Source organism: Anabrus simplex, chromosome 10 (assembly GCF_040414725.1).
Source record: "Anabrus simplex isolate iqAnaSimp1 chromosome 10, ASM4041472v1, whole genome shotgun sequence".
NCBI lineage: Eukaryota > Metazoa > Arthropoda > Insecta > Orthoptera > Tettigoniidae > Anabrus > Anabrus simplex.
In genome coordinates, this window is record NC_090274.1 from 82,669,796 (window position 1) to 82,697,261 (window position 27,466).

The following is a 27,466-nucleotide window of genomic DNA, read 5'->3' on the forward strand; positions in this document are numbered from 1 at the left end:
GTCTCCGGTCTTTTCAACGAGAAGTCTGTTGTCGGCCTACACACTCCTTCAGTTCGACTTTCTTCTCGATAGGAAGAGAAGAAAACGTTAGTTCTTTAACATGTTCGATGGTAATCATACTGTACGAAATGCAAACATAACACTACGCCTACATATAAATCACAACCTTTCTCTTAATTTCACCTCGTCACAGTCACCTCACGAGATCATTCATCCACACACAGCTAAACATCGCGCTCTCCAGTGAGTATGGCCAACATGAGTCAAGTGCGAGGAGACAGTAGTTACAGTCGTTACTCGTTTCGTTAGTTAATAATCCTAAAAACTACAAGACTATTTTAAATATATACCGGCACATTTAACTCAGGTAAGTGCCTCAGTAAAATAGTTCCTATTTTTAGGAGAGAAATGGCACAAACTGACCCCTGTTAAATAGAAATCAAATCAGCAATGTTTCGGGTAGGTTGGCTGCATCCATGGGCAGCGGCAGAAATGCGCCGGAATCTCCGTTAGAACAGCACATATCTACTGTGCCTCTGATTGGCTCCCTCAAGGCCAGTCGAGCGAGACTCGGAGTATTTGGTCCGCTCTGAGAGAGCGCCCTCCTGCGCCGGACCAGCAGCGCATCGGGCCGCAGTACAGTACAACTAGCGCCCTTGATAATAATCGTAAAATATTTCGCTTGTTAACATTTCAGATTAAAATTCCCCAATTTAATGGAACCCCGTGGGGGGCGCGCGCCTTAGCGCCTCCCAAACGAGCCGCCCCTGCCTACCTACCAAGGGAGATGTTCAATAAATTTCCAATTTCTTTGCAATCATTCAGGAAAAGGCTAGGAAAACAACAGATCGATTGATTGATTGATTTTATCTCCGTTAGTATACGAAGAATTGGATCGTGAAATCCAGTTCAGTGAGTTGATCCCTCCTTCCATGGCTGTCCACATACGTTAAGACTTATGGACCTGCTATCGTATCCTTTTTTTTTCCCTCGCCCGGAGATGATCCTTCTCTCTTATAGACCTCGTGCGCATGGATGTTGCTAGTCTATTTATACATGTGATTTATGCTGCAAAAATAATAAGGCGGTTGATTAATGCTTGTTTCTCTCAAACAGAAGCTGGATATATCTTCTCCCAATTGTTCTTTCACCTGGAATATGTGATTACTGAAATATGACTTATCCCAATGAATATTCTGAAAGCCCACACAAATCTCAGCTTTAAATAGCTTCCTTCACTGTCACACTTGATTCTCCCGCACAAGCCACTACACATACTCGTCACATGAATGTTCTGTGCGAGTTGCCGCTAGGAGCGCCAGCAGGTAAAATATCGCCATGCGCACGAGGTCTATACATCCTTTGAGCCAGACCGTTGCCTACGCTATAATAGAAGGCCTGGACAAGCCGACACATTTCTGGACGAACGATGTAGTTCAGGCAATGGCCGCGTGGATCGCGTTTACGTTCTGTTGTTCTCATGTTCTGTCTATATCCTTATATTGAAGATTCATACAATAACGCGAAATAATACATTTTTATTATCATTATGTCCGGTGTGAATGAGATATAAATATACAAAACAATTTAGAACACACTACACTTCATAGAGTTCTTTCATTTTGCACTTGTTTATCACAAAGGAGTAAAGAATAGGGAAATAGGCCTAAATAGAAGTACTGACCCGATTTTTCCCTAATTCTATAATTTCAACACTTTTCTGCTCAGGGGCTTGCTCTTGAATTTATTTAATAAATCACAGTCATTAGTCACTTTCTTAGCATTATTATCAAGAACAGGCCTGAAAAATGTAAGTATAACGTATGTGATGTGTGCTTGATCACAGTCGCGGCACTGAAACGTCTTTTTAAACTTTGGAGCGGTAAGGAATTTCAGCTTTCGGACAAGTTTACATTTTCCGAGATATCCTAAAGCCCGCGTTGTAAATATTAATACATTTTTAATCAGAAGAATCTGCATCGGCACTTTGTCGGGGAGGCAGAATTCCCCTCTCAGTACTTACACCGTAATCTGATTCGACAAAGTGCAAGCTACATGTTCTGGAGTTATCATTAGGAGCCGGAAGAGATACGTTTCTGCTGCCCTGTCCAGAAATAGCAGGCCTCCATTTCTCCCGTAAACTCGGATCTTTAGCAAAAAGATGAAAATTTATATTTGTGTATATTTCTTCGCTGTGTCAGATGTGCAGTTAGGCATGCAAAATTAACCATCATAATAATGTTAATAATAAATAATGTTATTAGATTTACGTCCCACTAACTACTTTTTCGGTTTTCGGAGACGCCGAGGTGCCGGAATTTTGTCCCGCAGGAGTTCTTTTACGTGCCAGTAAATCCACCGGCAGGAGGCTGACGTATTTGAGCACCTTTAAATACCACCGGATTGAGCCAGGATCGAACCTGCCAAGTTGGGGTCGGAAGGCCAGCGCCTCAACCGTCTGACTCACTCAGCCCTGCAATAAACGATCTTAACCTACAGAATGGAAAGAGAAACTTGACGGTAATTGGCTCCAGGGGCTTTGAAATTTTGAACGTATGTTGGCAACTACGGGGCCCTTAACTGAGTCCTGGCATTTCTTCCACTTGTGCCAGGCTCCTGACTTTCATCTATCCTATCCGACCTTCCTTGGTCAACTCTAGTTCTTTGCCGACCCCTACGCTATTAGGTTTCCGAGGGCTGGGGAGTCTTTTATTTTCACGCCCTTCGTGGCCCTTATCTTCCTTTGGCCGATACTTTCATTTTTCGAAGTGTCGGACACCTTCCAGTTTTTCTCTCTGATTAGTGTTATATAGAGGATGGTTGCCTAGTTGTACTTCCTCTTGAAACAATAATCACCACCACCACCTTGACGATAATTTGGAAGCACATAACTAAACAAATGTTACTGTAAATGCATCTCAGCAACCATCCATATATTGCAAATCGTGAGACCAAATAAATTAAAAAACGACAAAACTCTTCATATTTCACGTTAGATAAGGACTTACCATATAAAAAACAGTTTAATATATTATTTCTTCTCATAAAACATGTTGCAGTAACACACATCATCATATAATTCACGCCAAACAACAGAACATAAACGCGAACCTAGCGGTGGAAAAGAGAAAAACTATTACCCCGCTTTTAATGCAAGAAATTGGCTTTCTGTCCAGGCCTTCTAGTATCTAGTAGGCTTTGGCCAGACATAGCGGGACATTGCACCCAGTGCCGCCAGTGCTCTTTTCAGCAAGTGTCGTATACTCTGTAGTTGTCGCTAGTAATACACCCTTTCCTAAATTCAGCCTGTTCTACTGACTGTTACAAATCAAATTTGTTCTTCAAGTGTTCGTTTAAGTGTTTAAACAACTTTCAAACAATACGGTTTTGTGTCGAAGTGGCTGGTATGTTGTTATACACGTAGCGTGTTAGCCAGTAGTACAGCTTATTCCGTTAAGTGAGTTACGGATTTTCTTCTATGAGGAATTGTTATTTCTATCATTTTTCAATGTGTCCACAATCTGTACCATATTGCCGGTAATTTTCCAGTTCAATTAACTAATTTTGCGAAATTTATAGATGTCAGTTGAGAACGGTAAGAAATTAATACTAACCCTTCTCAGTTTCAGCCTTCTACATGTTGTTAATATTTAATGTTTTTAATTTTCTTAAATTTTATTTTTTAATGAAGCATAAAAATTATATACGCATATAACTAGCTTGCTTTTTGAAAACTCCCAACCTTTGCGTTGCAAGTGCCGGCAAGTCGTTTGTATATAATAACAATATATCGTATACCAGTACCGTTTCTAAATTTAGTGGAATGAGGACTTTTTTCGGAAGAGCTACGCAGATGAAAAAATGCGGATGATAATTTCAGAAAGAAATTACAATATGTAGCATACAATTTTAATTATTGTTTTGCTGTGTTATTTGCCTCAGTGTGCAATTGGTAGTGACGCTGTGAATGTTGAGTTGTTCTTTACACTGTATGCTGCAAAAATTAAGAGGGGAATTCCTCAAGGCAGTATTATTGGACCTTTATGTTTCTTATATATATCAATGATATGCGTAAAGAAGTGGAATCAGAGATAAGGCTTTTCGCAGATGATGTTATTCTGTACAGAGTAATAAATAAGTTACAAGATAGTGAGCAACTGCAAAATGACCTCTATAATGCTGTGAGATGGACAGTAGGCAATGGTATGATGATAAACGGGGATAAAAGTCGGGTTGTGAGTTTCACAGATAGGAAAAGTCCTCTCAGTTTTAATTACTGCGTTGATGGGGTGAAAGTTTCCTTTCGGGATCATTGTAAATACGTAGGTATTAATATAAGGAAAGATCTTCATTGGGGTAATCACATAAATGGGATTGTAAATAAAGGGTACAGATCTCTGCACATGGTTATGAGAGTATTTACGGGTTGCAGTAAGGATGTAAAGGAGAGAGCATATTTGTCTCTGGTGAGACCCCAACTTGAGTATGGTTCCAATGTATGGGACCCTTACCAGGATTACTTGATTTAGGAACTGGAAAAAATCCAAAGGAAAGTACCTCGACTTGTTCTGGGTGATTTCCGACAACAGAGTAGCGTTACAAAAATGTTGCAAAGTTTGGGCTGAGAAGAATTGGGAGAAAGGAGATGAGCTGCTCGACTAAATGGTATGTTCCGAGCTGTCAGTGGAGAGATGGCATGGGAGGACATCAGTAGACGAATAAGTTTGGATGGTGTCTTTAAATGTAGGAAAGATCACAATAAATTGGAATATGAAGATTAAGTTGGAGTTCAAGAGGACAAATATTTGTTTATAGGAAGGGGAGTTAGGGATTGGAATAAATTACCAAGGGAGATGTCCAACAAATTTCCAATTTCTTTGTAATCATTTAAGAAAACGCTAGGAAAACAACGGATAGGGAATCTTCCACCTGGGCGACTGCCCTAAATGCAGATTAGCAGTGATTGATTGATTGACATATGATAGTAGGTTTTGAAGTCTTGAGAGTTTTCCATTTGGGATATCTGTATCTTGTTATATCAGTGTTGTTGTGGAGATTCTTCTGTATCACATCATTACCCCACAGCAGCTATATCCGGTATTTATTCTTGATGATTTAGGTAACTCTCTGATTTATTGGTGTGTAAAAGATCTTCAGGGGCGAGTGGCGGTGAGTTAGCATGGTGTCGATTCCCAGGATCGGCAGCCCTGAAAAACATTTCCGTGGTTTCCGCATTTTATGATTAATTAACCTTAATTAATGCCGCCGCACACCTAATCTTCCATTTCCCTTGTACTTGTTAGGCCTAGTGCAAAATTAAACTGTTAGCAGGAATGGAAGAACAGGAATAAATTCTGGCTGTGGAAACTGTAAAAGGTAGTTACTTGAAAGTAAAACCAATAATATATTAATAGAATAACCTATGATGGCCGGAACAAGTAAACATGGCACACTTAAGTATTGTCCCCTACGTTGAAATATACAGAATACAATTGAGCATAGTTTCCTGAATAGATATGTGTTTATATAGAAATCTGTTCCCTGGCAATGCATAAGAGTCGACTCAATTAGCCACAGGAACGAAGCTTGTATTACCTGTAGGAGAAATTGTAGTATTCATTGTTAGTGCACTATGTTTACTTTTACAGTAAAGTATCACAAGGTGACTAACGAACACTGCTATTGGCTGAAATGAATTCAGTGAGACAATACTCGAGGTATTCAACACAGGCAGTTTTCGTACCACCTGGGGAACAATAAAAACTGCTAAACATTTAAACCAATTGTTTGACACAGAACTCCCTTCAAGGGGCGCTCTGGTAAACACCACTCGGTTGTGTCATTAGACATGACATGCACAGAAAAATAAAGAAAAGGCACTGAAGTAAAGGTTGGCGGCATTGTTCGATGAAATAAGCTGATAGCAGTATTGTGTAAATTTTTGTCTTCAGTTCAACAGATTCTTCTTCGTTTTCCATTTCCAGTCTTCTGGGTTGAAAAGTGAATCAAGAACCACTCCATACCTCCATGTATCCCGGTTTTTTCGTCAAATGTACAGATTTTGAGTGTGTATTACGGTTTTACGGATGAACAACGTTATTGTACGGATTTTGAATATCCGCGCTTGGTTTCGTTTTCTGCGGTCAAATCGGATTTGTTTGATTTTCGATAGTAGCTGGTAATACAAGATGCAGTGTTTGAAATGCGACCGGTATATGTATCGAAAATCACATTATCGATTATCACCGTGCTTTTTTCAAATACAGCAGAGACAATACGCGACACTCCGCGAGATATCGAGGGACAGCCATTAAGGCTCTATCTAGCTGAGTGACCTGAGGTTTACTGATTCTGTCATAAGAGCACGTTTATTTGTTTGTGAAGTTTTTGACGTTATTTATGCGTTTGCATTAAGTTGGCATAAGTAAATTATAGCGTGTGTCATTCCCTTATTTCTCCTCTCAATATGAGTGGGAAGATACATGCTGCGTTTGGCTGCAATAACTATGTAGTGCAGAATGATTCGCGGTCTTTCTTCCGTTTCCCTCATAACAAGAAAATGTAAGTAAAAAATGTGATTGTATGAATATATATTCTTCCAGTTACAAATATATTTTTATAGTACTTCCTAAACTTCTGACCTGCGCGACCCACATTTTAACTGGCTTATAATATAATAAGCGTATTTTTTGTATAGTGCGGCAGTTAACCTTCAATACCGATGTGTTGTTGTAAGTGTGATCTGTGGGTTTGATTTGATTCAAGAAAATACATACGCATATGTGTGTGGCTGGTCGTATTCCAAGTTACACCATTTGGAATACAGTAATGCGCTGTCAAGCAATGAAGAAAATATGGGTGATTTAAGAAATGTACATATTTTGTTCACACAAGATGATGATGCAAATGTGCCTTACCCTAATATAATGGCATTATGGCAAGTATTGCTTAGAGGGAAAGTTTGAATGTTTTTGAAGCTAAATTTATAGAGTTTCTTTTTATTAATACGCTTCAGGTTAAAAGGAAAATTGTGCAGCTCTTAAATGTAAATTCATTGAATCATGTGTGTGAGGAATCTGCCGATATTTTTCTTGACAAGTGTTTTAATGTGATGATACAATGCTTTTAAATGAGAAAAAAGACAAATCTAGCTGTAAACGCTGAGGTAGGAATGCTAAAGCTAAAAAAAGTAATGCATAAGTGAAGGATCAAGCCCTTTTGACAGCAGTCCATTTCACATCTTGATTATATGTCTAATTTCAGTTTTTAAATAATAGCCTGTTAAATAATTCTTCATTCATTTATCCAGAATTGCTTTAGCAACTTTGAAGTTAATATCTTAGTAACACTTTCTTTCTAGACGTAATTTATTTGTCCATTTCTGTATATACATTTCAATTGATATTTGAATTTAGCGCGAAATTTCGGGTCACGCCACTAGGAGCGCCACTTGCAACTTGGCTCCCATTTTAACAAGGCTAAATCTGGAAGTGTCGCGTATTGTCTCTACTGTATTTGCTTTTGTCACCTGTTCGACCTGAACTGCTGCTTCGTTCAATGAGATGTTCTCAAACAAGTAGCAGGCTACTATTTTGAAGAAAAGAAATCCGTGAAAAGTAGCAGGCTGTGAATTTATAAAAAACAACTTTAGTAACTGCGTCGTGCTTCGTAGCAGCTGAAGGGCTTTGTTCGTGTGCGTGTGTAACATCGACAATAGTTCTGAAACTCGTGGAATTGTGTGACGAATTTCTAAGCGAGTTAGTAATATTCGTAATGAGTTCAACTGTGTTGTGTGTTTGAGTCATCAGACCATAGACTGGTTTGATGCAGCCCTCCATGCCACCCTATCCTGTGCTAACCTTTTCATTTCTACGTAACTATTGCATCCTACATCTGCTCTAATCTGTTTGTCATATTCATACCTTGGTCTACCCCTACCGTTCTTACCACCTAGACTTCCTTCAAAAACCAACTGAACAAGTCCTGGGTGTCTTAAGATGTGTCCTATCATTCTATCTCTTCTTCTCGTCAAATTGAGCCAAATCGATCTCCTCTCACCAATTCGATTCAGTATCTCTTCATTCGTCATTCGATCTATCCATCTCACCTTCAGCATTCTTCTGTAACACCACATTTCAAAAGCTTCTATTCTCTTTCTTTCTGAGCTAGTTATCGTCCATGTTTCACTTCCATACAATGCCACGCTCCACACGAAAGTCTTCAAAAACATCTTTCTAATTCCTATATCAATGTTTGAAGTGAGCAAATTTCTTTTCTTAAGAAAGCTCTTCCTTGCTTGTGCTAGTCTGCATTTTATGTCCTCCTTACTTCTGCCATCGTTAGTTACTTTCCTACCCAAGTAACAATATTCATCTACTTCCTTTAAGACTTCGTTTCCTATTCTAATATTTCATACATCACCTGCCTTCGTTCGACTGCACTCCATTACTTTTGTTTTGGACTTATTTATTTTCATCTTGTACTCCTTACCCAAGACTTCATCCATACCATTCAGCAATTTCTCGAGATCTTCTGCAGTCTCAGATAAAATAACAATATCATCGGCAAATCTCAAGGTTTTGATTTCCTCTCCTTGGACTGTGATTCCCTTTCCAAATTTCTCCTTGATTTCCTTTACTGCCTGTTCTATGTAAACATTGAAAAGGAGAGGGGACAAACTGCAGCCTTGCATCACTCCTTTCTGGATTGCTGCTTCTTTTTCAAAGCCCTCGATTCTTATCACTGCAGACTGATTTTTATACAGGTTGTATATAATTCTTCGTTCTCGGTATCTGATCCCTATCATCCTCAGAATCATAAATAACTTGTTCCAATCAACATTATCGAATGCCTTTTCTAGATCTACGAATGCCATGTACGTGGGCTTGTCCTTCTTGATTCGATCCTCTAAGATCAGACGTAAAGTCAGGATTGCTTCACGTGTTCCTACATTTCTCCTGAAGCCAAATTGATCTTCTCCCAACTCAGCTTCAACTTGTTTTTCCATTCTTCCGTAACTAATACGTGTTAAAATTTTGCCGGCATGAGATTTTAAACTAATGGTGCGGTAGTTTTCACACCTGTCAGCACCGGCTTTCTTGGGAATAGGTATAACAACATTCTGCCGAAAATCGGATGGGACTTCTCCTGTCTCATACATCCTGCACACTAAATGATATAACCTTACCATGCTGGTTTCTCCTAAGGCAGTCAGTAATTCAGAGGGAATATCATCAATTCCAGGTGCCTTGTTGCTATTTAGGTCACTCACAGCTCTGTCAAACTCTGACCTCAAAATTGGGTCTCCCATTTCATCAGCATCAACAGCCTCTTCATTTTCCAGAACCAAATTATCTACATCGTTACCTTCAACTAAGAAATGATATTAATACACTTTTCGGGAGGCACATTCTGCTTAATTTCCTTCTTTTATACGATCAAGGAAATTGTTCCCAGTGTAAAGAGATAAGCACTCACCAAGATGTAATTATGTGCAAGTATTTAATTTCAGGGGTGATTATAACATACAATAAAACCTCGATGCATCTTTTTTCAGGGCGCAGGGGGAAAATGACGGATGCGGGAAAACTATAAATACGGACAACATAAAAATAGGGGGAAAGCAAAATAATAAAATATGGGTACTGTATTGGGAATTTTTTCGTTATAAAAATATATTATTATTATTATTATTATTATTATTATTATTATTATTATTATTATTATTGTTATTAAAACAACAATAAAGGCGCGTGGCCTCAGGAGCCGGGTACAGGTCTTTCGAGTTGTCGCGTGATGGGCGATCTACGCGCATATGAAAATGTGGCCCTACCTAAGATGAATTCTAATGTTTCATTCGGCAAAGAGACAACCCCCGAACCGTTGGAATTAACCGAGGAAAATTAAAATCCTCGACCCAATCCAGACCCGTTCAACCAAGGACCAACACGTGCTAACCATTTAGCTCATACCGGTATGAAAATATTGCAGCCATGATATAAGCCTACGAGATGAAAATAAAAAGGGTGACTTTTGCGCCGTTTCGTTTCCCGTTTCCTTAAACATTTCGTAATAATGGAAAACCTTTAAGTTCAGTTCTCTTATTGCAAATTAAAGATATGCGTGGATAACCTACATTTAGGAAAAGATTCCGTAGACCCTTTTCGAGCCATAGGTTGGATACCCAACACGGCGCGGCTCCCGCAGCTCAGCTCAGACGATTGCACAGAGGTTAGAAATTCAACGCGACGCATCACGAATGATGTCAGAGCGGCTTGTGCGAAGCTGCCTACTTAGGAACTACTTACAAGATAAAAGATTATTGGTTTTGCTTGGTTAGGTCCGGTTTTCAAGACTGTTGGGCAGAGGGCAACAAAGCGCTCATCGGGCCTCTAGAATTCCACATACTCCACAAGATACGATGCGATTAATCACCCTGTGACTAATTAAAACGTATCTGGCGCACTGCGCGGTTTTCTCTTTTTTTAGACGACGTTTGCAGCCCTAGCCAGCCTATACCAACAGAGAAAATCGTGACAAATTTGAGTTTTACGTTGTCTACGTTTTAATTCTTGTAAACAAGAATACTTCTAGGGGGCGATTAGTGGGCAGAGGAAAAGCGTTGGCACCAGGAGTCTCGTAGTGAGATTGCTCGTGAATGACCTGCGCACCGCACTCCGGCCTACAATACCCTTGTTCAAGACTACCAATTCCGAATCGCACGTACATTATCGCGTAACAGGTTGCTGCTGCTATATGCTAAGAGTGTTGAACTGTCTGTCTGTCAGGTCATCTGCCCAGAGGCTGCTTGGATACTCAAATAGCACCACCAAATGTTATGCAGTTATAAGGAAACCGCAAAAACCAATGGCAGCACCGAAATGAGGCGCACTAGGCAAGACGAGGAGTGAGGTAGTTTGCCATTGCTTTCCTCACTGGGTCAGAAAGTGCTATTACAGAACGACTGACCCTATGAGCAGCACCTTTCATAACACTCAGATGCACTAGTGCTCTGAATATCATTTCTCGACACCACCCATACCCCAGCAGCTTCCATATTGTCACAGCCATGGATGCGACTGGGACATTGGGGAAAGCTACAATTTACTCTGGCCTGTGCCAATAGATGGCAAAAAAGCGTTTGCGTATATTTTTCTTACGTACGATCGATCAATGCGGGAAAATTTTGACCGAGGACAGATATTTTTTTCGACGATCAATGAGATAAAACGATAATTCGAGAAACGATAGATGCGGGGAAATTTAACATTGGTTTATATGGAACATTTTTGGGACCGAATAAATTCAACGATGAATACGGAAAAACGAGAGTTCCGAGAACGATGAATCGAGGTTCGATTGTGTTGTGTATTGTTTATAATCTCTCCCCCTCCTTGCCGTCCTTTTTCAATATGTCACAGCATTGTTACGCATGCGCGTGTTAAAGAATTGCCGCTCGAGTATTTTCCGGATTTCTCTTTTTGAAAGTTGGCAAGTATGCTGTGCCCGTTTACATCTCGTAGACAGCTTTCAAAATGGCGCCGAAGGAAGGTATGGCCCATCCGATCTATGAGATACAAGGAATACATATGTAGTGCGATATTATAGAAGGCCATGCATGTCTGGAACGGACAAATATTGAAGGCACTACGGGACAGGAGAGAGTCAAGTGAATTTTTTAACAAAAAAAAAAAATAGAAGCGAAGGGATTGTTAAAAAAATCTTCACTTAAAAATCTGCATCGCAAGAGTGAAGACGTAACCGGTAAACGAGCTATATACTGAAAGAAGATAGAAGAATTTAGAGGAGATTCTTGAAGAAAAGGGATCGTAGTTGTAAAACAAATAATATAATTCACCGGCCGACGAACCAGAGTTAATTGAAATATAAATAAAAAATAACCAAGATACGGTGATATACGCATAGAAGGATCCCAAGAGCAATCGCGTCGCATTCTGTAAGGTGAGACCAATTGAAACCCAAGAGAAATACTTTCATACGGCAAGAAGACTACCTTGGTCTAATTCAAGAAAGAAGAAGAATAAATTTTCGAGATTCTCCCCTGAAAGAGCCGATATAGATATATATGTATATACGGAGAACTTAATCCCGACGAGATCAAAGTTATATCTCAGAGAGCAAGAAAAAGGAATAACAACTGGGGAATTATTATTGTCAGATGGATTATATTATGACAATTTTCTGCTCCGAAATGTATATTTTTGTTTCCAGCAGAAGTAATATGATGTGTGCCTGCTAAACATGCATGATGGCCCAAACCGGGGAGCGGTACATCCCAACCAGATGACCAACCCATAATGAGGAAGGCAACGGCCAACCAGATGACCAACCCATGATGAGGAAGGCAACGGCTAACCAGATGACCAGCCCATGATGAGGAAGGCAACGGCCAACCAGATGACCAACCCATGATGAGGAAGGCAACGGCCAACCAGATGACCAACCCATGATGAGGAAGGCAACGGCCAACCAGATGACCAAACCACATCCTGACCGCAGAGCTAACGACATCCGAGTGGAGGAGGAACAACTGGACCAGATGTAACGACAAACGAGTTAAGTCTTTACATTTTTAATTACGTAGTTTATGATTTGCGTATACATTTACTTGTGGCATGTGCTGATAAAGTTGGTGATAAAAACCATTTAATTAAGAGTGCAAGTGAATAATGGAAGTGAAGTGTAAGATATTTAAGTCTATAGTAATACGATCAAGCAGTGTAGAATAAGATTCTAGTACATTACATATATGCCACCGCATTTTTGGTCAGAATAACTAGTGAGTTACGAGAATTTGAAGGAAGTGTCTTTTACAACAGCTGATAGCAATGATTTAACACATTGTGGAATTTCGATAAATCTCGTATTGGTTATACTAAATGTTTACGTCATGTTTGGTCCGCGCGTCTGAGATGAATGTGTAGAATACGTACTCTTTGCTCCGCGACATAAGAGTATTGAACTCAGTTTGGGGTTATGATATATAACGTTATTGAGATGTGTGTACAAGAAAGGCAATTGTGACATATTTGGCATGGTAATATAAGAGTGATCGCGACATGTTGTAGTGGAGGTTATGATAATGAAGTTGTTAGTTGAATATTGAAATCATGTTACAGTATTGGTAACTCGGCGAGATAAGTCAATGTATAATGAAATACTGATGTTTAAATACGTGTTACGGAGAAGGCAAGGATTGCCTGTATCTAAGGAAATGCCATGTCACATTTATACGAGGTAAGGATTTCAGTGAGATGATACATATACGTGAAACTGAGCACACCGCGGGAATGACCTAAACTAAGGTATGAGTGATATACATTGAAGTAGAATTGAGATTTTGATGGGATTATATGACAATAGTAGATGCTGTATTTCAAGTACAAGAATATTATGATATACTAGCTGATGTACCCGTGCTTCGCTACGGGATTCTCAGAAAGACTGACTTGGTGGTTTTCCTAACTGAATTCAACATAGGTCATTGCAAAAACGTCAGTAGGAATGTAGGGATTGAAAGCAATGTTATCATATAAAATACTCGATCAAATGACAAACCGCACATTATCTCCCTTTCAACGAACAGTACTACGGTGTCGATCTAACAGTCCAAATTTCCAGAGCTGGAGCAATCAGGTCGCAGACTGCCATGAATACTCCTCTGTCATTATTCCGTTAAATATGCACGCTGCTTATTCAATCAGTGTCTCAGAGTAGGGATTGAATAGTTCGAATGCTATAATGCTATTTTTTTTTCTTTACGTCGCACCGACGCAGATATGTCTCATGGCGACGATGGGTTAGGAAAGGCCTAGGAAGTGGAAGGAAGCGGTCGTGGCCTTAATTAAGGTAAGTCCCGACATTTGCCTGGTGTGAAAATGGGAAACCATGGAAACCATTTTCAGGGCTGCCGACAGTGGGGCCCGAACCCACTATTTCCCTATTACTGGATACTGGTGAATGCTATATTTGAACCAGTGTGTTACGTACCTGCAGTATCAGAAAATGTATGAACCAGAGGAATGGCATGCTAAAGAAGAAAGTTTCCCAACTCCCCAGCTATTTCCCGCCAATGTTCAGTCAGGCTGTTATACTCGGTACACAGTAGAAATCCCATCTATCGGAGTTGAGCGGCACCATAAGAAACGAAGAACATCACAACAAACAATGGTCAATGTAAAGTAATTGTTGATCAGTGTTAAGCGCTTTGGATATTGTAGGCCTTCTGAAATACCACTCTCATCATAGTCGCTACAGTAAAACTGAATGAAACATAAATTATCGGAAATTGTACTGTCTATAACTTTTGTTATGTAGTACCGTACTTTTCTATAGCACCAATAACATATGTACCGGTATTTAAAATTAATTTTAGGCGCCTTCCCCTAAACTGCCATTTCATCTCGGGGAAAATAAAAATTATTTACAGCCTAGACTGTAGTTTCTTATCCCCGACTCTATATAGTGGTTTTCATTAAATTCTGTTAACCCATTTTCTCGTGGCTCGGCGTTGATATGGACTTAGCAACATAAATACAAATTCATTAATATCTGTGTTATCAGAGCCGGTACGGTAAAAATGTATAAGATATAAATGACTGGAAATTGAATTATATATAACTTTAGTTATATAGTATTTATCGATAGGACCGCTAATAATATAAATATTCGATAATTAAATTTAAGGCCTTCCCCTAAACTACCATTTCACTCAGCGTGAATAAAATGATTTATAGCCTAGATTGTAGCGGCTCATCCCCCGACTTTACATTCCGATTTTCATTAAATTCTCTTCAGCCGTTTTCTCGTGATGCGTGTACATACATGCATACAGACAGACAGACAGACAGACAGACAGACAGACAGAAATTACGGAAAAGTAAAAAATGCATTTTCTTGTTACTGTGGACATGACCGATACAGAAATACCATTATTTTCTAATTCTGAGCAATGTACAGACAAAACTCTTATTTTATATATATAGATTTATAACGGTGTTCATGGCCAAAAGCAAATATTATATTCATAAATGCGGTAATATATTTCCGAGCATAAACGCGTAGTATTTATATTCTAACTGCCCAAATGAATTGAGTAACTTGCGAAGATGAGAAATATTATGGAATATGAAGAAGGGAGAGCATATAGAGCCTGAAATAGATGTGTATGTGAATCAAAAATTATGTGGAAAGGTAGATAGATAACTTATTTATTCTGACACAGAGTTTATTTGAATTTACATTCTTTATGAGAATAATGGATAAGGAAATGGTAGGGTAGGAGCTAGATTTAACAGGCATTAGGGAAATATGCCTTAGCCCGTAAGTCGTTACCGAAGCATATCTAAGAACAAAACAAATTAAATGAGTTCAGATTTATGTTCATATTTATGTTCAGATTTATGATCAGATTTATATTTATATTCATATTCAAACTCAGATCTATTTGTTTATTTTACGTTTCATTCTGCTAAACCATACATTTTATTCAAATCTAATTAGCCTGATTTTGATGATAATGAGCAATCTAAACATCATAACGATATTTGCGTCAACTTAATGACTTGTTTTCAATGAAGACTGTCGATGTCCAGTGATCAATTGTAAATAGTAATATCCATTTTTGACTTCATTTCGGAATTGTTGTAAATAGCTTAACATTGCATTTTTTCTTTTGTACGAGCCACCGGTGACTCTGAATTATTATTTGTACATAGTAACAAAGCAAATACTACCCTAAATCATATTACTTTTTCCTAGGGCAATCTTTTATTCAAATAAATATTATTATTATGATTTCTAGAATTTGTGTGTGATGAATTATTTCCCTTTTACGTAGTTGATAAGCTAGTTGGTAAGCTAAGAACGTAATTGACTGAGTTGATGCCTGATTGGAATTTATCATGGACTTACATCGTTGGTACTTTAGTCAGGTGAATTAGTTATTTGGTATTACATCCTCGGTGAACCGGCATTCTCTTCGAACTCACGTTAAGCGTGACGTAATGTAAAATCTTCAGATTTTGCTTGAGAAATGGATACCCTGAGAAGAAATTGAGCCGCTGGGAAATTATCTGCTTGCCCTTTTCGAACATGGGGGCACAATGTTCTTCAGCATTTCTCTATCCACCACTCCCTTCCTCGAATATTTTTTCTACTTTTACTCCACTCTTCTCTGTACTTTCTTTCCTTATATCCATTCACCCCTTTCTGGGCATTCCCTGATATTTTTCTCTTATGACTTTCTCTGTAAATACATTGGAAGTCTGTCCTCTTCCATTCTCATCATGTGCCCATACCATTTCCCCTTACTGGTCTCTATCTTGCCTTCCAGCTCAGGGAATCCAATTCACTCCCGGATTTCTATGTTTCTGATTTTAGCCCTTCATGCCCTCCCTATTACTTCTCTGTGAAATTTCACCTTGGCCTCTTGCATTCTGCTTTCATCATGTTTTGTTGTTGTCCATGTCCCTGAAGGATATGTCAAAATTGGTGTGTAATACATTGGATGCACAATTTTCTTGCATTCTTTTGGGGCGTCCCAGTTACAGACTATACTTCTCACGCATTGGCAAAACCCATTGGCTTGTTCAATTCTCTTTCTAATTTCTAAATTACAATTTCCCATCTTCTGCAGTTATTCTCGCTAAATACTGAAGCTTTCCACAACTCCTAATGGTCTTCAATTTCCTTCAATATTCCCCCTTCTTTCTCTATTACCTCTTGTCACCACTACTATTGTACACTTTTCCACGCTTGTTTTCATTCCATATTCCTCTATCTCCTGATTCCATACAGTATCTTGTTCTTGTACTTCCATTTCATCTTCTCCCCATATTACTGTGTCATCTGCAAAAAGCAAGGCCTTTGCCTCCTTGCTTCCCCTTTCTTGTTGTATACTTTTGTAGATTTCATCCATGGTTGTAATGAAGAGGAGAGGGGATAATAATACACATACTTGTGTAAGTCCTGTTTCTACTTTGAACCAGTTTGTTTGTCCTATCATAGTCTTCATACTACGTACTTTCCATTTATGGCTTTTATAACTGGTTCTTCCTCCCCTGCGAACCATGTGACCCTGCCGCGGTGGGGAGGCTTGCGTGTCCCAATGATGCAGGTAGACAAGCCGCAGGTGCCACCATATCGGATGGGTATCTGTTGAGAGACCAGACTAAGGAATGGTTCATCGAAAGGGGGGTAACAGCCTTTCGGAAGTTGAAAGGGCGGCAGTTTAGATGATTGACTGATATGGCCGTATAATAATACTCAACATGGCTTAGCTGTGTTGATACTGCTACACGGCTGAAAGCAACGGGAAACTACAGCCGTAACTAACTCCTGAGGATATGCAGCTCTCTCTGTATGAATGATGTACTGATGATGGCTTCCTGTCGGGTAAAATATTCCGGAGGTAAACTAGTCCCCCATTCGGATCTCCGGGTGGGGACTACACGAGAGGGGGCGATCATCAGGAAGGTGGATACTGACATTCTGCGAGTCGGAGCGTGGAATTTTAGAAGTTTGAATCGTTGTGGTAGATTAGAGAATCTGAAAAGGGAGATGGATAGACTAAAGTTAGATGTAGTTGGTATAAGTGAAGTACGTTGGCAGGAAGAGCACGACTTTTAGTCAGGCGACTACCGAATTATCAACACAAAATCAAACAGGGGAAATGCAGGAACTGGTTTAAAAATGAATAAGAAAATATGGCAGCGGATAAGCTACTACGACCAGCATAGTGAAAGAATTATTGTCGTCAAGATAGACACCAAACCAATGCCCACCTCAATAGTGCAGGTTTATATGCCTACTAGCTCAGCGGATGATGAGGAAGTCGAAATAATATATGAAGAGAGAGAAGATTTAATACAATATGTAAAAGGTAACAGAAATCTAATTGTGATGGGAGACTGGAATGCAGTGGTAGGCCAAGGAAGAGAAGGTAATACAGTAGAAAAATTCGGATTGGGACAAAGGAACGAAAGAGGAAGTCGGCTGGTTGAATTCTGCACTGATCGTAATTTAGTCCTTGCCAATACTTGGTTCAAACACCAAAACGACGGCTGTATACGCGGACGAGACCTGGAGACACTGGAAAGTATCAAAAAGACTTAATTATGATTAGGCAGAGATTCAGAAACCAGGTGTTGGATTGCAAAACATTCCCAGGAGCAGACGTGAACTCTGACCACAAATTGTTGGTCATGAAATGCCATCTGAAGCTGAAGAAATTGAAGAAAGGAAAGAATGCAAAAAGATGGGATTTAGACAAGTTGAAAAAAAGAGTGTGAGGGATTGTTTCAAGGAACATGTTGCACAAGGACTAAATGAAGAGTCTGAAGGAAACACAATAAAGGAAGAGTGGATAGTCATGAAAAATGAAGTCAGTAGGGCTGCTGAAGAAATGTTAGGAAGGAAGAAAATATCAACTAAGAATCAGTAGATAACTCAGGAGATACTAGACCTGATTGATGAAGGAAGAAAATACAAGAATGCTGGAAATGAAGAGGGCAGGAAAGAATACAGGCGATTAAAGAATGGAGTGGATAGAAAGTGCAAGGTAGCTAAGGAAAAATGGCTGAAGGAAAAGTGCAAGAATGTCGAAGGTTGTATGGTTCTAGGGAAGGTAGATGCTGCATACAGGAAAATCAAGGAAACCTTTGGAGAAAGGAAATCTAGGTGTGTGAATATTAAGAGCTCTGGTGGAAAGCCACTTCTAGGGAAAGAAGACAAAGCAGAAAGATGGCACGAACATATCCAAGAGTTATGTCAAGGTAAACAAGTAGATAATTTGGTTCTGGAACAAGAGGCTGTTGATGCTGATGAAATGGGAGATCCAATTTTGAGGTTAGAGTTTGACAGAGCTGTTAGCGATCTAAATATGAACAAGGCACCTGGAATTGATGGCATTCCCTCTGAATTACTGACTGCCTTAGTAGAAACCAGCATGACATGGTTATTCCATTTAGTGTGTAAGATGTATGAGACAGGAGAAGTCCCATCCGATTTTCGTCAGAATGTTATTATACCTATTCCCAAGAAAGCCGGTGCTGACAGGTGTGAAAACTACCGCACCGTCAGTTTAGTATCTCATGCCTGCAAAATTTTAACACGTATTATTTACTGAAGAATGGAAAAACAAGTTGAAGCTGAGTTGGGAGGAGATCAATTTGGCTTCAGAAGAAATGTAGGAACACGTGTAGCAATCCTGACTTTACGTCTGATCTTAGAGGATCGAATCAAGGAGGACAAGCCCACGTACATGTTTTGTATATCTAGAAAAGGCCTTCGATAATGTTGATTGGACCAAGCTATTTAAGATTCTGAAGGTGATTGGGATCAGATACCGGGAACGAAGAATTATCTGCAATCTGTATAAAAATCAGTCTGCAGTAATAAGAATCGAGGGCTTTGAAAAAGAAGCAGCAATCCAGAAAGGAGTGAAGCAAGGCTGCAGTTTGCCCCCCTCTTTTTCAGTGTTTACATAGAACAGGCAGTAAAGGAAATCAAAGAGGAATTTTAAAAGGGAATCTCGATCCAAGGAGGGGAAATCAAAACCTTGAGATTTGCCGATGATATTGTTATTTTATCTGAGACTGCAGAAGATCGTGAGAAGCTGCTGAATGGTATGGACAAAGTCTGGGGTAAGGAGTACAAGATGAAAATAAATAAGTCCAAAACAAAAGTAACGGAGTGCAGTCGAACGAAGGCAGGTGATGCAGGTAATATTAAATTAGGAAAGGAAGTCTAACAGGAAGTAAATGAATATTCTTACTTGGGTAGTAAAATAACTAACGATGGCAGAAGTAATGAGGAAATAAAATGCAGATTAGCACAAGCTAGAAAGAGCCTTCTTAAGAAAAGTAATTTGCTCACTTCAAACATTGATATAGGAATTAGAAAGATGTTATTGAAGACTTTCGTGTGGAGCGGGGCATTGTATGGAAGTGAAACATGGACGATAACTAGCTCAGAAAGAAAGAGAATAGAAGCTTTTGAAATGTGGTGTTACAGAAGAATGCTGAAGATGAGATGGTTAGATCGGATCACGAATGAAGAGATACCGAATCGAATTGGCGAGAGGAGATCGATTTGGCTAAATTTGACGAGAAGAAGAGACAGAATGATAGGACATATCTTAAGACACTCAGGACTTGTTTAGTTGGTTTTTGAAGGAAGTGTAGGTGGTATGAACGGTAGAAGTAGACCAAGGTATGAATATGACAGGCAGATTAGAGCAGATGTAGGATGCAATAGTTACGTAGAAATGAAAAGGTTAGCACAGGATAGGGTGGCATGGAGGCTGCATCAAACCAAGACTGATGACTCAAACACACAACTGGTTCTTCTCCTCTCCCTGACTTGTTTTTTATCAATGCATCCAAGACTACTTGTTGTGGTAAACTGACATATGCCTTCTGAAAATTGATGTATCTCATCACTGAATCCTGCCTAAACTCCCATCTGTTCTCCATCATATCCTTTAGGTTCAGCAGATTTAAAAAAATGAAAAATTATATTTACACTAACTATGGAGTACGACATCATATGGAAGTAAAACATAGATAATAACTAGTGCCGAGAAAAACAGAGTTGAAGCCTTTGAAATGCTGTTTTATCAGAAGTTCTTGATGATCAGATTGATAGAACATATCTCAAATAAAGAGATAGTGAATCAGCTTGATGAGAGGAGAATGGTTTGAGTGAATTTGATCCTTACAAGGAAGATTTCGATAGAACAGATCTCAGAGCACTGTGAACTTGTGCAGTTAGTTTTGAAGCTAATTGGGAAGGATAAAAATGGTAGGGAGATTCCAAGATATGGACCAGGGTGTTCAGAGTGATATGCAAACAAAATAGTCGTTGAATTTTCAAGAAGTTTTGTGCTTTTGGATCACAAGCGATGCACATTTTAACAAGAATGGTCTTGTTGCGGTTTCAGTTCTGTATAAAACTGTATGTTATATAATAGTACGATATAAGGTGTCATGTAAAACTGGAGGTCTTTAGCTAAGATCGTAGTATCAGGCATAGAAAGCTTGAGGTCCTATAGATATGATCACATTATCAACCGTCATGTAAAATTTCGAGTGTTTTCAGTATGATCATAATATTGATGGTCATATAACATTAGAAGCTTGTTGTTTTGTATGTTGACAAATAGCAATGACAGCAAGAAGGTAATATACTTTTCTGGCTTATGTTTCAGTGTAAGGTCATTGGAAGTAATCAACAATCCAAGTACCTTCTGACTACTTCAGTTGCAGTGTGAAATGGACATGGAGGTAAAGATCAAAGAGGAACCAACCTGGCTTGAAGGAACAACAACTGCATCACTTGTAAGTCTCATTCCAGATACCTTTACAGAGGTCATTAATTAGCCCTTAGTAGCTGAATAAGTTTGGCAGGGGCATAATTTACTATGTGCTTCCTCAATAATAACACCAGCAGTCACCATTTGCTGCATGAGCATCTATACGTAGTATGACTGTTTTTTTTTGCTTGTCTGGGAATACACCACAGCATGCTACAATAAGCTGCCAACCCTTAGGAACTACAAACCAAACTATTGATGTACATATATGGGTCAAACGTGACAGAAACCACATACATAGGGCAAGGAAAGGTGTTCTGGTGGTATAAGCCAACAGATAAGGGCCGCCGAGTGGACAGTTGGCCTCTAGCATTTACTAGGGAGATGGCAGTGCATTCTATGTTTGATAGAGGAATGAAGTTGAATGAATGTTTCAGGCTTGAAGTTGAAGGAGCCTTGGTTAGGTCCACCTAGTGACAAATTTGTGATTAGCAGTGTCTCAAGATTGAGGCTTCAGGGCATACTATATGACTGACTGTTCTTAATTGATTAGCTCTGTTGGTGTTTGAAATGGATTTCTGGAGGGTGTGATGTCATTTCCTTATTCTGCATTGTTTGTAATGGAATCTCTGTGGAAATGACATCATTTCCTATTATATCAGCCTATTGCAGTGCTAGTAGTTGCTGACGTAATTGAAAATTGTGGGTGCTAGATTGAATTAGGTTATGGTCAGTAGGCCACTTGCTCTCATGGAGAACATATTTTTTCCTCCAAAAGAAATTCCAGGTCAGACCTTTATCATTTAAACTTCTTTACAGTGACATGAATGTTGGGTGGGCACGTAAAATTCTGCCTTGGAAGTTTACTGTGAGTAGAGTCTAAAGCAAACACCCTAATGAATGTGGAGATGCAGTGGAAAATTTTCGAGAAAATGCAAGATATTTTCATCATTTTTCCTTGCTCTGTCTGTTGCTGCTCTAATCACAGTCCATTGACATCTGTGTGTGTGGCTTTCAGTTCATTGGCTCTTCACCTGATAGCTCAGGGGGTAAACTGATGACATGCTAATTTTATGTCTGCGAGTGTGATTCGGGTTCGGTCTAGCGGTATTTGAAGAAGCTGAATTACTCCAGCATATTTTCTGTAGTTTTACTGGCATGAAAATGTATTCGTGCACATCATTCTGGCACTTCAGGGTCTTTGAAAACCTTGACAGTTTAAAGTGGGATGTTCAATGAATAACTGTGACCTGACAGTGATAAAATATATTGCAAGCACTGTGAAGTGCTAATTTATAGATGAGATATAGCCCAGTAGTTACTTAAAGCTAAAATTCTGCAATTAATGAATGCTATTCTCAGAATAAATATATGATTTTTGAGTTCTGAGTTACAGGCACTACAGAAGAGAATGTTGTCTGAACATATCCAAGATGTGAGTGTACTGTTGTTCAAGATCTCTACCTTTGGTATTTCTTGTTATGTCAGATTTGAACCTGGCATATGAGTGCACTCCTGATCAAGAACTCTAGGCTTAATATTTCTTATAATGCTACTGCTTCAAACTTGTACAGATATGAGAATTATGTTAAAGAAATGTTTGCGAATAACAGAAACTGTTAGTGAGTATGTTAAGGTTGGGGTTGAATTAGTCTGTACGTTTTAATGTCAGTATCTAAATTAATTTGGTTTAGGGGTTGCACCTCTTCAATTTTTTCTCTTTTGATTATGCTAGAGGATGGTTGGCCCATTGAACTTTTTTGAAACTAATATCTTCCAACACTACTCCACCAACATTGGAACCACAAGTTAAAAATTTGTAATGCTATCGTAATTACTGTAGAAGAAGTTAAATAACAAATCTTTCGTCAGTGTTTTTGAGACTGGATACTCCAGTCTGTTAAACAAAATGTCAATACTGGTGTGATTACTCTGGGTTACCCTCACATCCACAGTGTGCTGGAACAATGTGTGTTAAGGAAAGAGCAGATTTGCCTATGGCGTTCAAGATATAATATAGCTCAAAATCTGAATGTACGTTCTCTCAAAATAATTATTTTGTTCAGACATTGAATCCATTAAGAAAAAGAGAATACTGTTTAGCTCATTTTGTTTCACAAATACAGGTCAGGCTCTATGTTGCAGTATATAGAGAACCTTGTCTAAGGGCTCTACAATACATGATTCTGAGAATATTTTCTTTAATATGCCCCTTCTTAGTCGGCTCTGACAGTTTGACAACTTAAGGCACATTAAACAAGCTTTTCTCTCCTCTTTGTCATTATTTCCCTCTCCTTTTTTATGTATCCTTTTCATCCATTCCTTAGTTCAGTTACTGTTCTCTTCTATGTTGAATGGGTCAAGTCAGTATATTCTAGAACTTTATACCTTAATTTACTTTTATTAATATGTTAACTTATATTAGAACATAAGCTTTTGATCACAGTCCCTCCCCTTTAGTGCTGACAAGGTTTTATGAATCCAAGTGAGAAATTTAAAGGTCTCGTAGTACCAAGATCTTCTGAAACTGAAGATATACACTCCAACACTGCTGACTCTCCACTGACAGTGTCCTAATCCCCACAGTTCTTCACAGAACGCTACATAACATGATTGTAGTAGTAAAATATTTCATTTGTGGTTGCTTTGAGTTTGGGCTACATCACATCTTTTGCTGCTATATGACTGTGATAAGCCTTCTTCTTTCATGTCTATTTTTTTATTTTACACTTGGAAACATTTAAATATGCTGTTTGAAACAGAGCTGTCCTAATGCTTTATGTAGCCCCTGTGAGCTCGGCAAAACCAGAGTAGGGAATGTGATTCCAATATTTTAAGGTATTTTAATTTATCTGTTAACAAACTCTAATTGAGAACAAAAAATGATTTAGAACAGTTGTGACACTTGTAATTGATTCAAACAACTGTTAAGATTTGATTGGTATGATTGTACATATGAAAACTGTTAAATATTAGTGAAATTTGGAAAGTAACTGTAATACTGGCATTTAATGTATTAACATGCTCATTTGTTTGTGACTATTTTTGTAGCTATGTGTTATGATCGTACCTAATATATCTTATTTTCCTCAGGAAAATACTGAATATGTATCAGAAGTGATAACTCTGAAAGCCGAAATTAAATCAGAGTTAACAGAGCCAAGGTCAACACAGGAAAAGTCTCTTGAGGTAATGTACATAATTTGATAAGCCCTCGTCAGGTAATAAAAATGGTTAGAAAATGGCTCAACAGATGTCAGTGTTTGACCCTTTATGTCAGTGCACGCTATTGATGGTACTACGAAAAACATATTTTTTTAAATGAGATTCTTTACTTACCTAATGTTCATTTTTCCGTCAAGTTGTTTCTCGATCTTGCGATATGAATTGTGCAGCAGTTAGGATTGCTCCAAACACCTCATTTGGGAGCTCTTATCATTCCTACTAATACTTTTGACTTTGTAAATATTTTCTAATGCACTGTAGCTCTAAGATACATATTACAGGGTATTTTACTAGTTGCTTCCTAATGAAACACCTTTGTAATCTTATTGATTATATTTGTTATGGATTTTCCATGGAACAGACAGATGTGAAAGAAGGTGTGGGCTGGAATGGTTCTGTCTGTGAAAGTCAAAGATAAATTTAAAACTTTGTAATAATGATTATATTTCTTTTCAGAAAATTAAATGTAAACGAACAAAATTTTTCACTTGTGAAATAACGAAATTTTAGGTAATATAGCAATTTTTAAACCAAAAATAGAAAACCTAAGGATAGGTAATTTACAAGTTTTTTGAGGTTCAAGTTTCAAATTTACAAGATTACAATATCGCAAATGTTGCGTTTAGTTAGCTAAGGAGAGATATCTCCCAAGACACAATTTTCAAGAGCACATGCTCCAAAAGTTACAATTGGTGGCCTTCCAAATGTACCACTCAATATTATCCCATATTTGTTTTACTTGCAAGTAAATAATCAGAAATATTATCATTATTATTATTATTATTATTATTATTATTATTATTATTATTATTATTATTATTATTATTATTTTTGCGTTTTGGCCTTCTAAGGACCACGTTACAATTTCAATTCTTCCTCCTTAGTTGTTCTTTCCTTTTCTTCCAATATTCTTTCATTGTTTCACTGTGCTTCTTTTTCCTGTCTTCAGTCCACTTTGTGCCTGTTTTCTTTTCCTTCCACGCTTGGAATCCTTCCATTTGTAAGACTTTCTTCCTAAAAATCTTTCTTTCCAATAATTCTTCTCGTATGTTGTCCCTTTCCAGGTCTTTCTTGACTTCTTGAATCCAGACGGTAGTTGATTTCTTTTCCCAAAGGTACTTGAAGATTCGTTTAGTTTGTCTCTTGTCATCCATCCTGTAAATGTGTCCAAGAAATAGCAATCCCCTTTTTCTTATTGTTTCTGATATGTTTTCTACGTCCTGGTAAATTTCATTGTTGCTTCGTAATTTCCAAAACTCTGCAATTCTTAGAGGACCTAATATTTTCCTTCTTATATATTTCTAATTTATCAAGCTTGTAGTTCAGTGAAAGAAGGTGTGGGCTGAAATGGTTTCTGGTTTCACTATTGTGTTGTAGTGCTTTATTTTAAGTTTTCTTGATAATCACTTTTTGTTGTAAGTATTCTTGGTTATACCATACTCTCTTTCCATCTTTTGTATCCTCTCCTCTATAGCAGATGTTTCTAAACCATTTTCTTGAATTGTCTCACCCAAATATTTGAATTTCTTTACCCTTTCTATTTGACCAATATCCGTTACTAAAATCTTAGGGGCAATTTTTATATTCGTCAAAAATTTTGCTTTCTCGGCAGAGATTCTCAAGCCTGTCATGTTGGCTGTCTTTTCAAGGAGATTGACTTGCATTGCTGCATCTGTAAGGCTTTCTGAAAGTATGGCAAAGTCATCTGCAAATGCTAGGCAATTTACTGCAACACCTTTGTTCTTCCTCCCCAGCATGAGTAGCAATATTTAGGATTCTTTCAGTTTTTAATTCCAAATTCTTACAATTTTCTCCATGGCACAATTGAAAAGGAGTGGAGATAGACCATTGCTCTGCCTGACACCTGTATTTATTTTGAAAAGGTCGAGGTATTTCACCCATAAATTTTACTTTCGAGATAGTGTCTGTAAGTGTTTCACGAATTAGGTTTGCCAATTTAGTTTTAACTCTAAATTCACGGATTACTTTATCTAGGGTTTATTATTATTATTATTATTATTATTATTATTATGATTATTGGAATACACATTGCCTTTCCAGCACACAATTCAATAATATCACTAGTCATTTTTTGCTAAGTTGGACATAGCCGGTGACAGTCTTCATGTTTATCGTACATTCGCGAGGCAAGTTTTTATTTCTTTCTTTTTCCTTTCTTTCCTTCCTTCTTTCTTTCTTTCCTTCTTTATTTCTTTCTCCAATAGGTTCATTACTAAACTGCTGACACCAGTGTGAAGTCTTATGGCTAAATTATGACCTAACAAATAATTAGAAGAGTACTAAGTCAGTCAGTGAAATCCATATGAATGCAAAGAGCACTAACTCCAAGATATACCACTCAGCCTCTTATATTCGAGCCATCTGGTCTGTCGAATCTGTCACAATATTACCCAGAAAGCTGTTACAGAACTTCAGAAAACCTCCTAAAATTACTACTAAGGAGACTATGCCCCCAAACTCTTACAGCCTACACAAGGCAACTTTACATAATACCTTAAGATTTCTGGCCTCTCTAGGCCCAACCTACAATTTACAATGTAGTTAACACAGGGGTGTATAGTACCCATACTACTGGGCCTTCGTGAAAAGAAGAACAGGTTAAATTACTGGCCCAAACTCAAAAATGTCTGCAGGCGTACACTTGCACTCCTTGAAAACCAAGTTTTAAAACCCTACATGGACTTGTGGCCCGATGAAGGAGAGGCTAATCCCACACTACTGAGGTGACTAGAAGGACAAGTTACTTAATGATTTACAAGAAGAAAACAGTTACAAAATCGTAGTCACCTCGAGATAAATTGAAGGGGAATTCGGGAGGGTAACGCACTCTCTATCCCTGAATTACCGTTTAAGCCTTTATGAAATTTTACATTAGCAAGAATAAAG

The 27,466-nt window shown here is 38.3% G+C and overlaps 1 protein-coding gene across 1 annotated transcript in view; it reads left to right on the forward strand.

The window, feature by feature from the left end:
- The first annotated feature begins 3,232 nt into the window (after positions 1–3,232).
- LOC137502339 (uncharacterized) overlaps positions 3,233–27,466 on the forward strand; it is a 57,046-nt gene continuing 32,812 nt past the window's right edge. Inside the window, exons 1-3 of the mRNA XM_068229343.1 lie at positions 3,233–3,404; positions 21,236–21,359; positions 24,428–24,523. Coding sequence (XP_068085444.1) covers positions 21,294–21,359; positions 24,428–24,523 — 162 coding nt within the window. The 5' untranslated portion in view covers positions 3,233–3,404; positions 21,236–21,293. The remainder of the gene's footprint in view (positions 3,405–21,235; positions 21,360–24,427; positions 24,524–27,466) is intronic.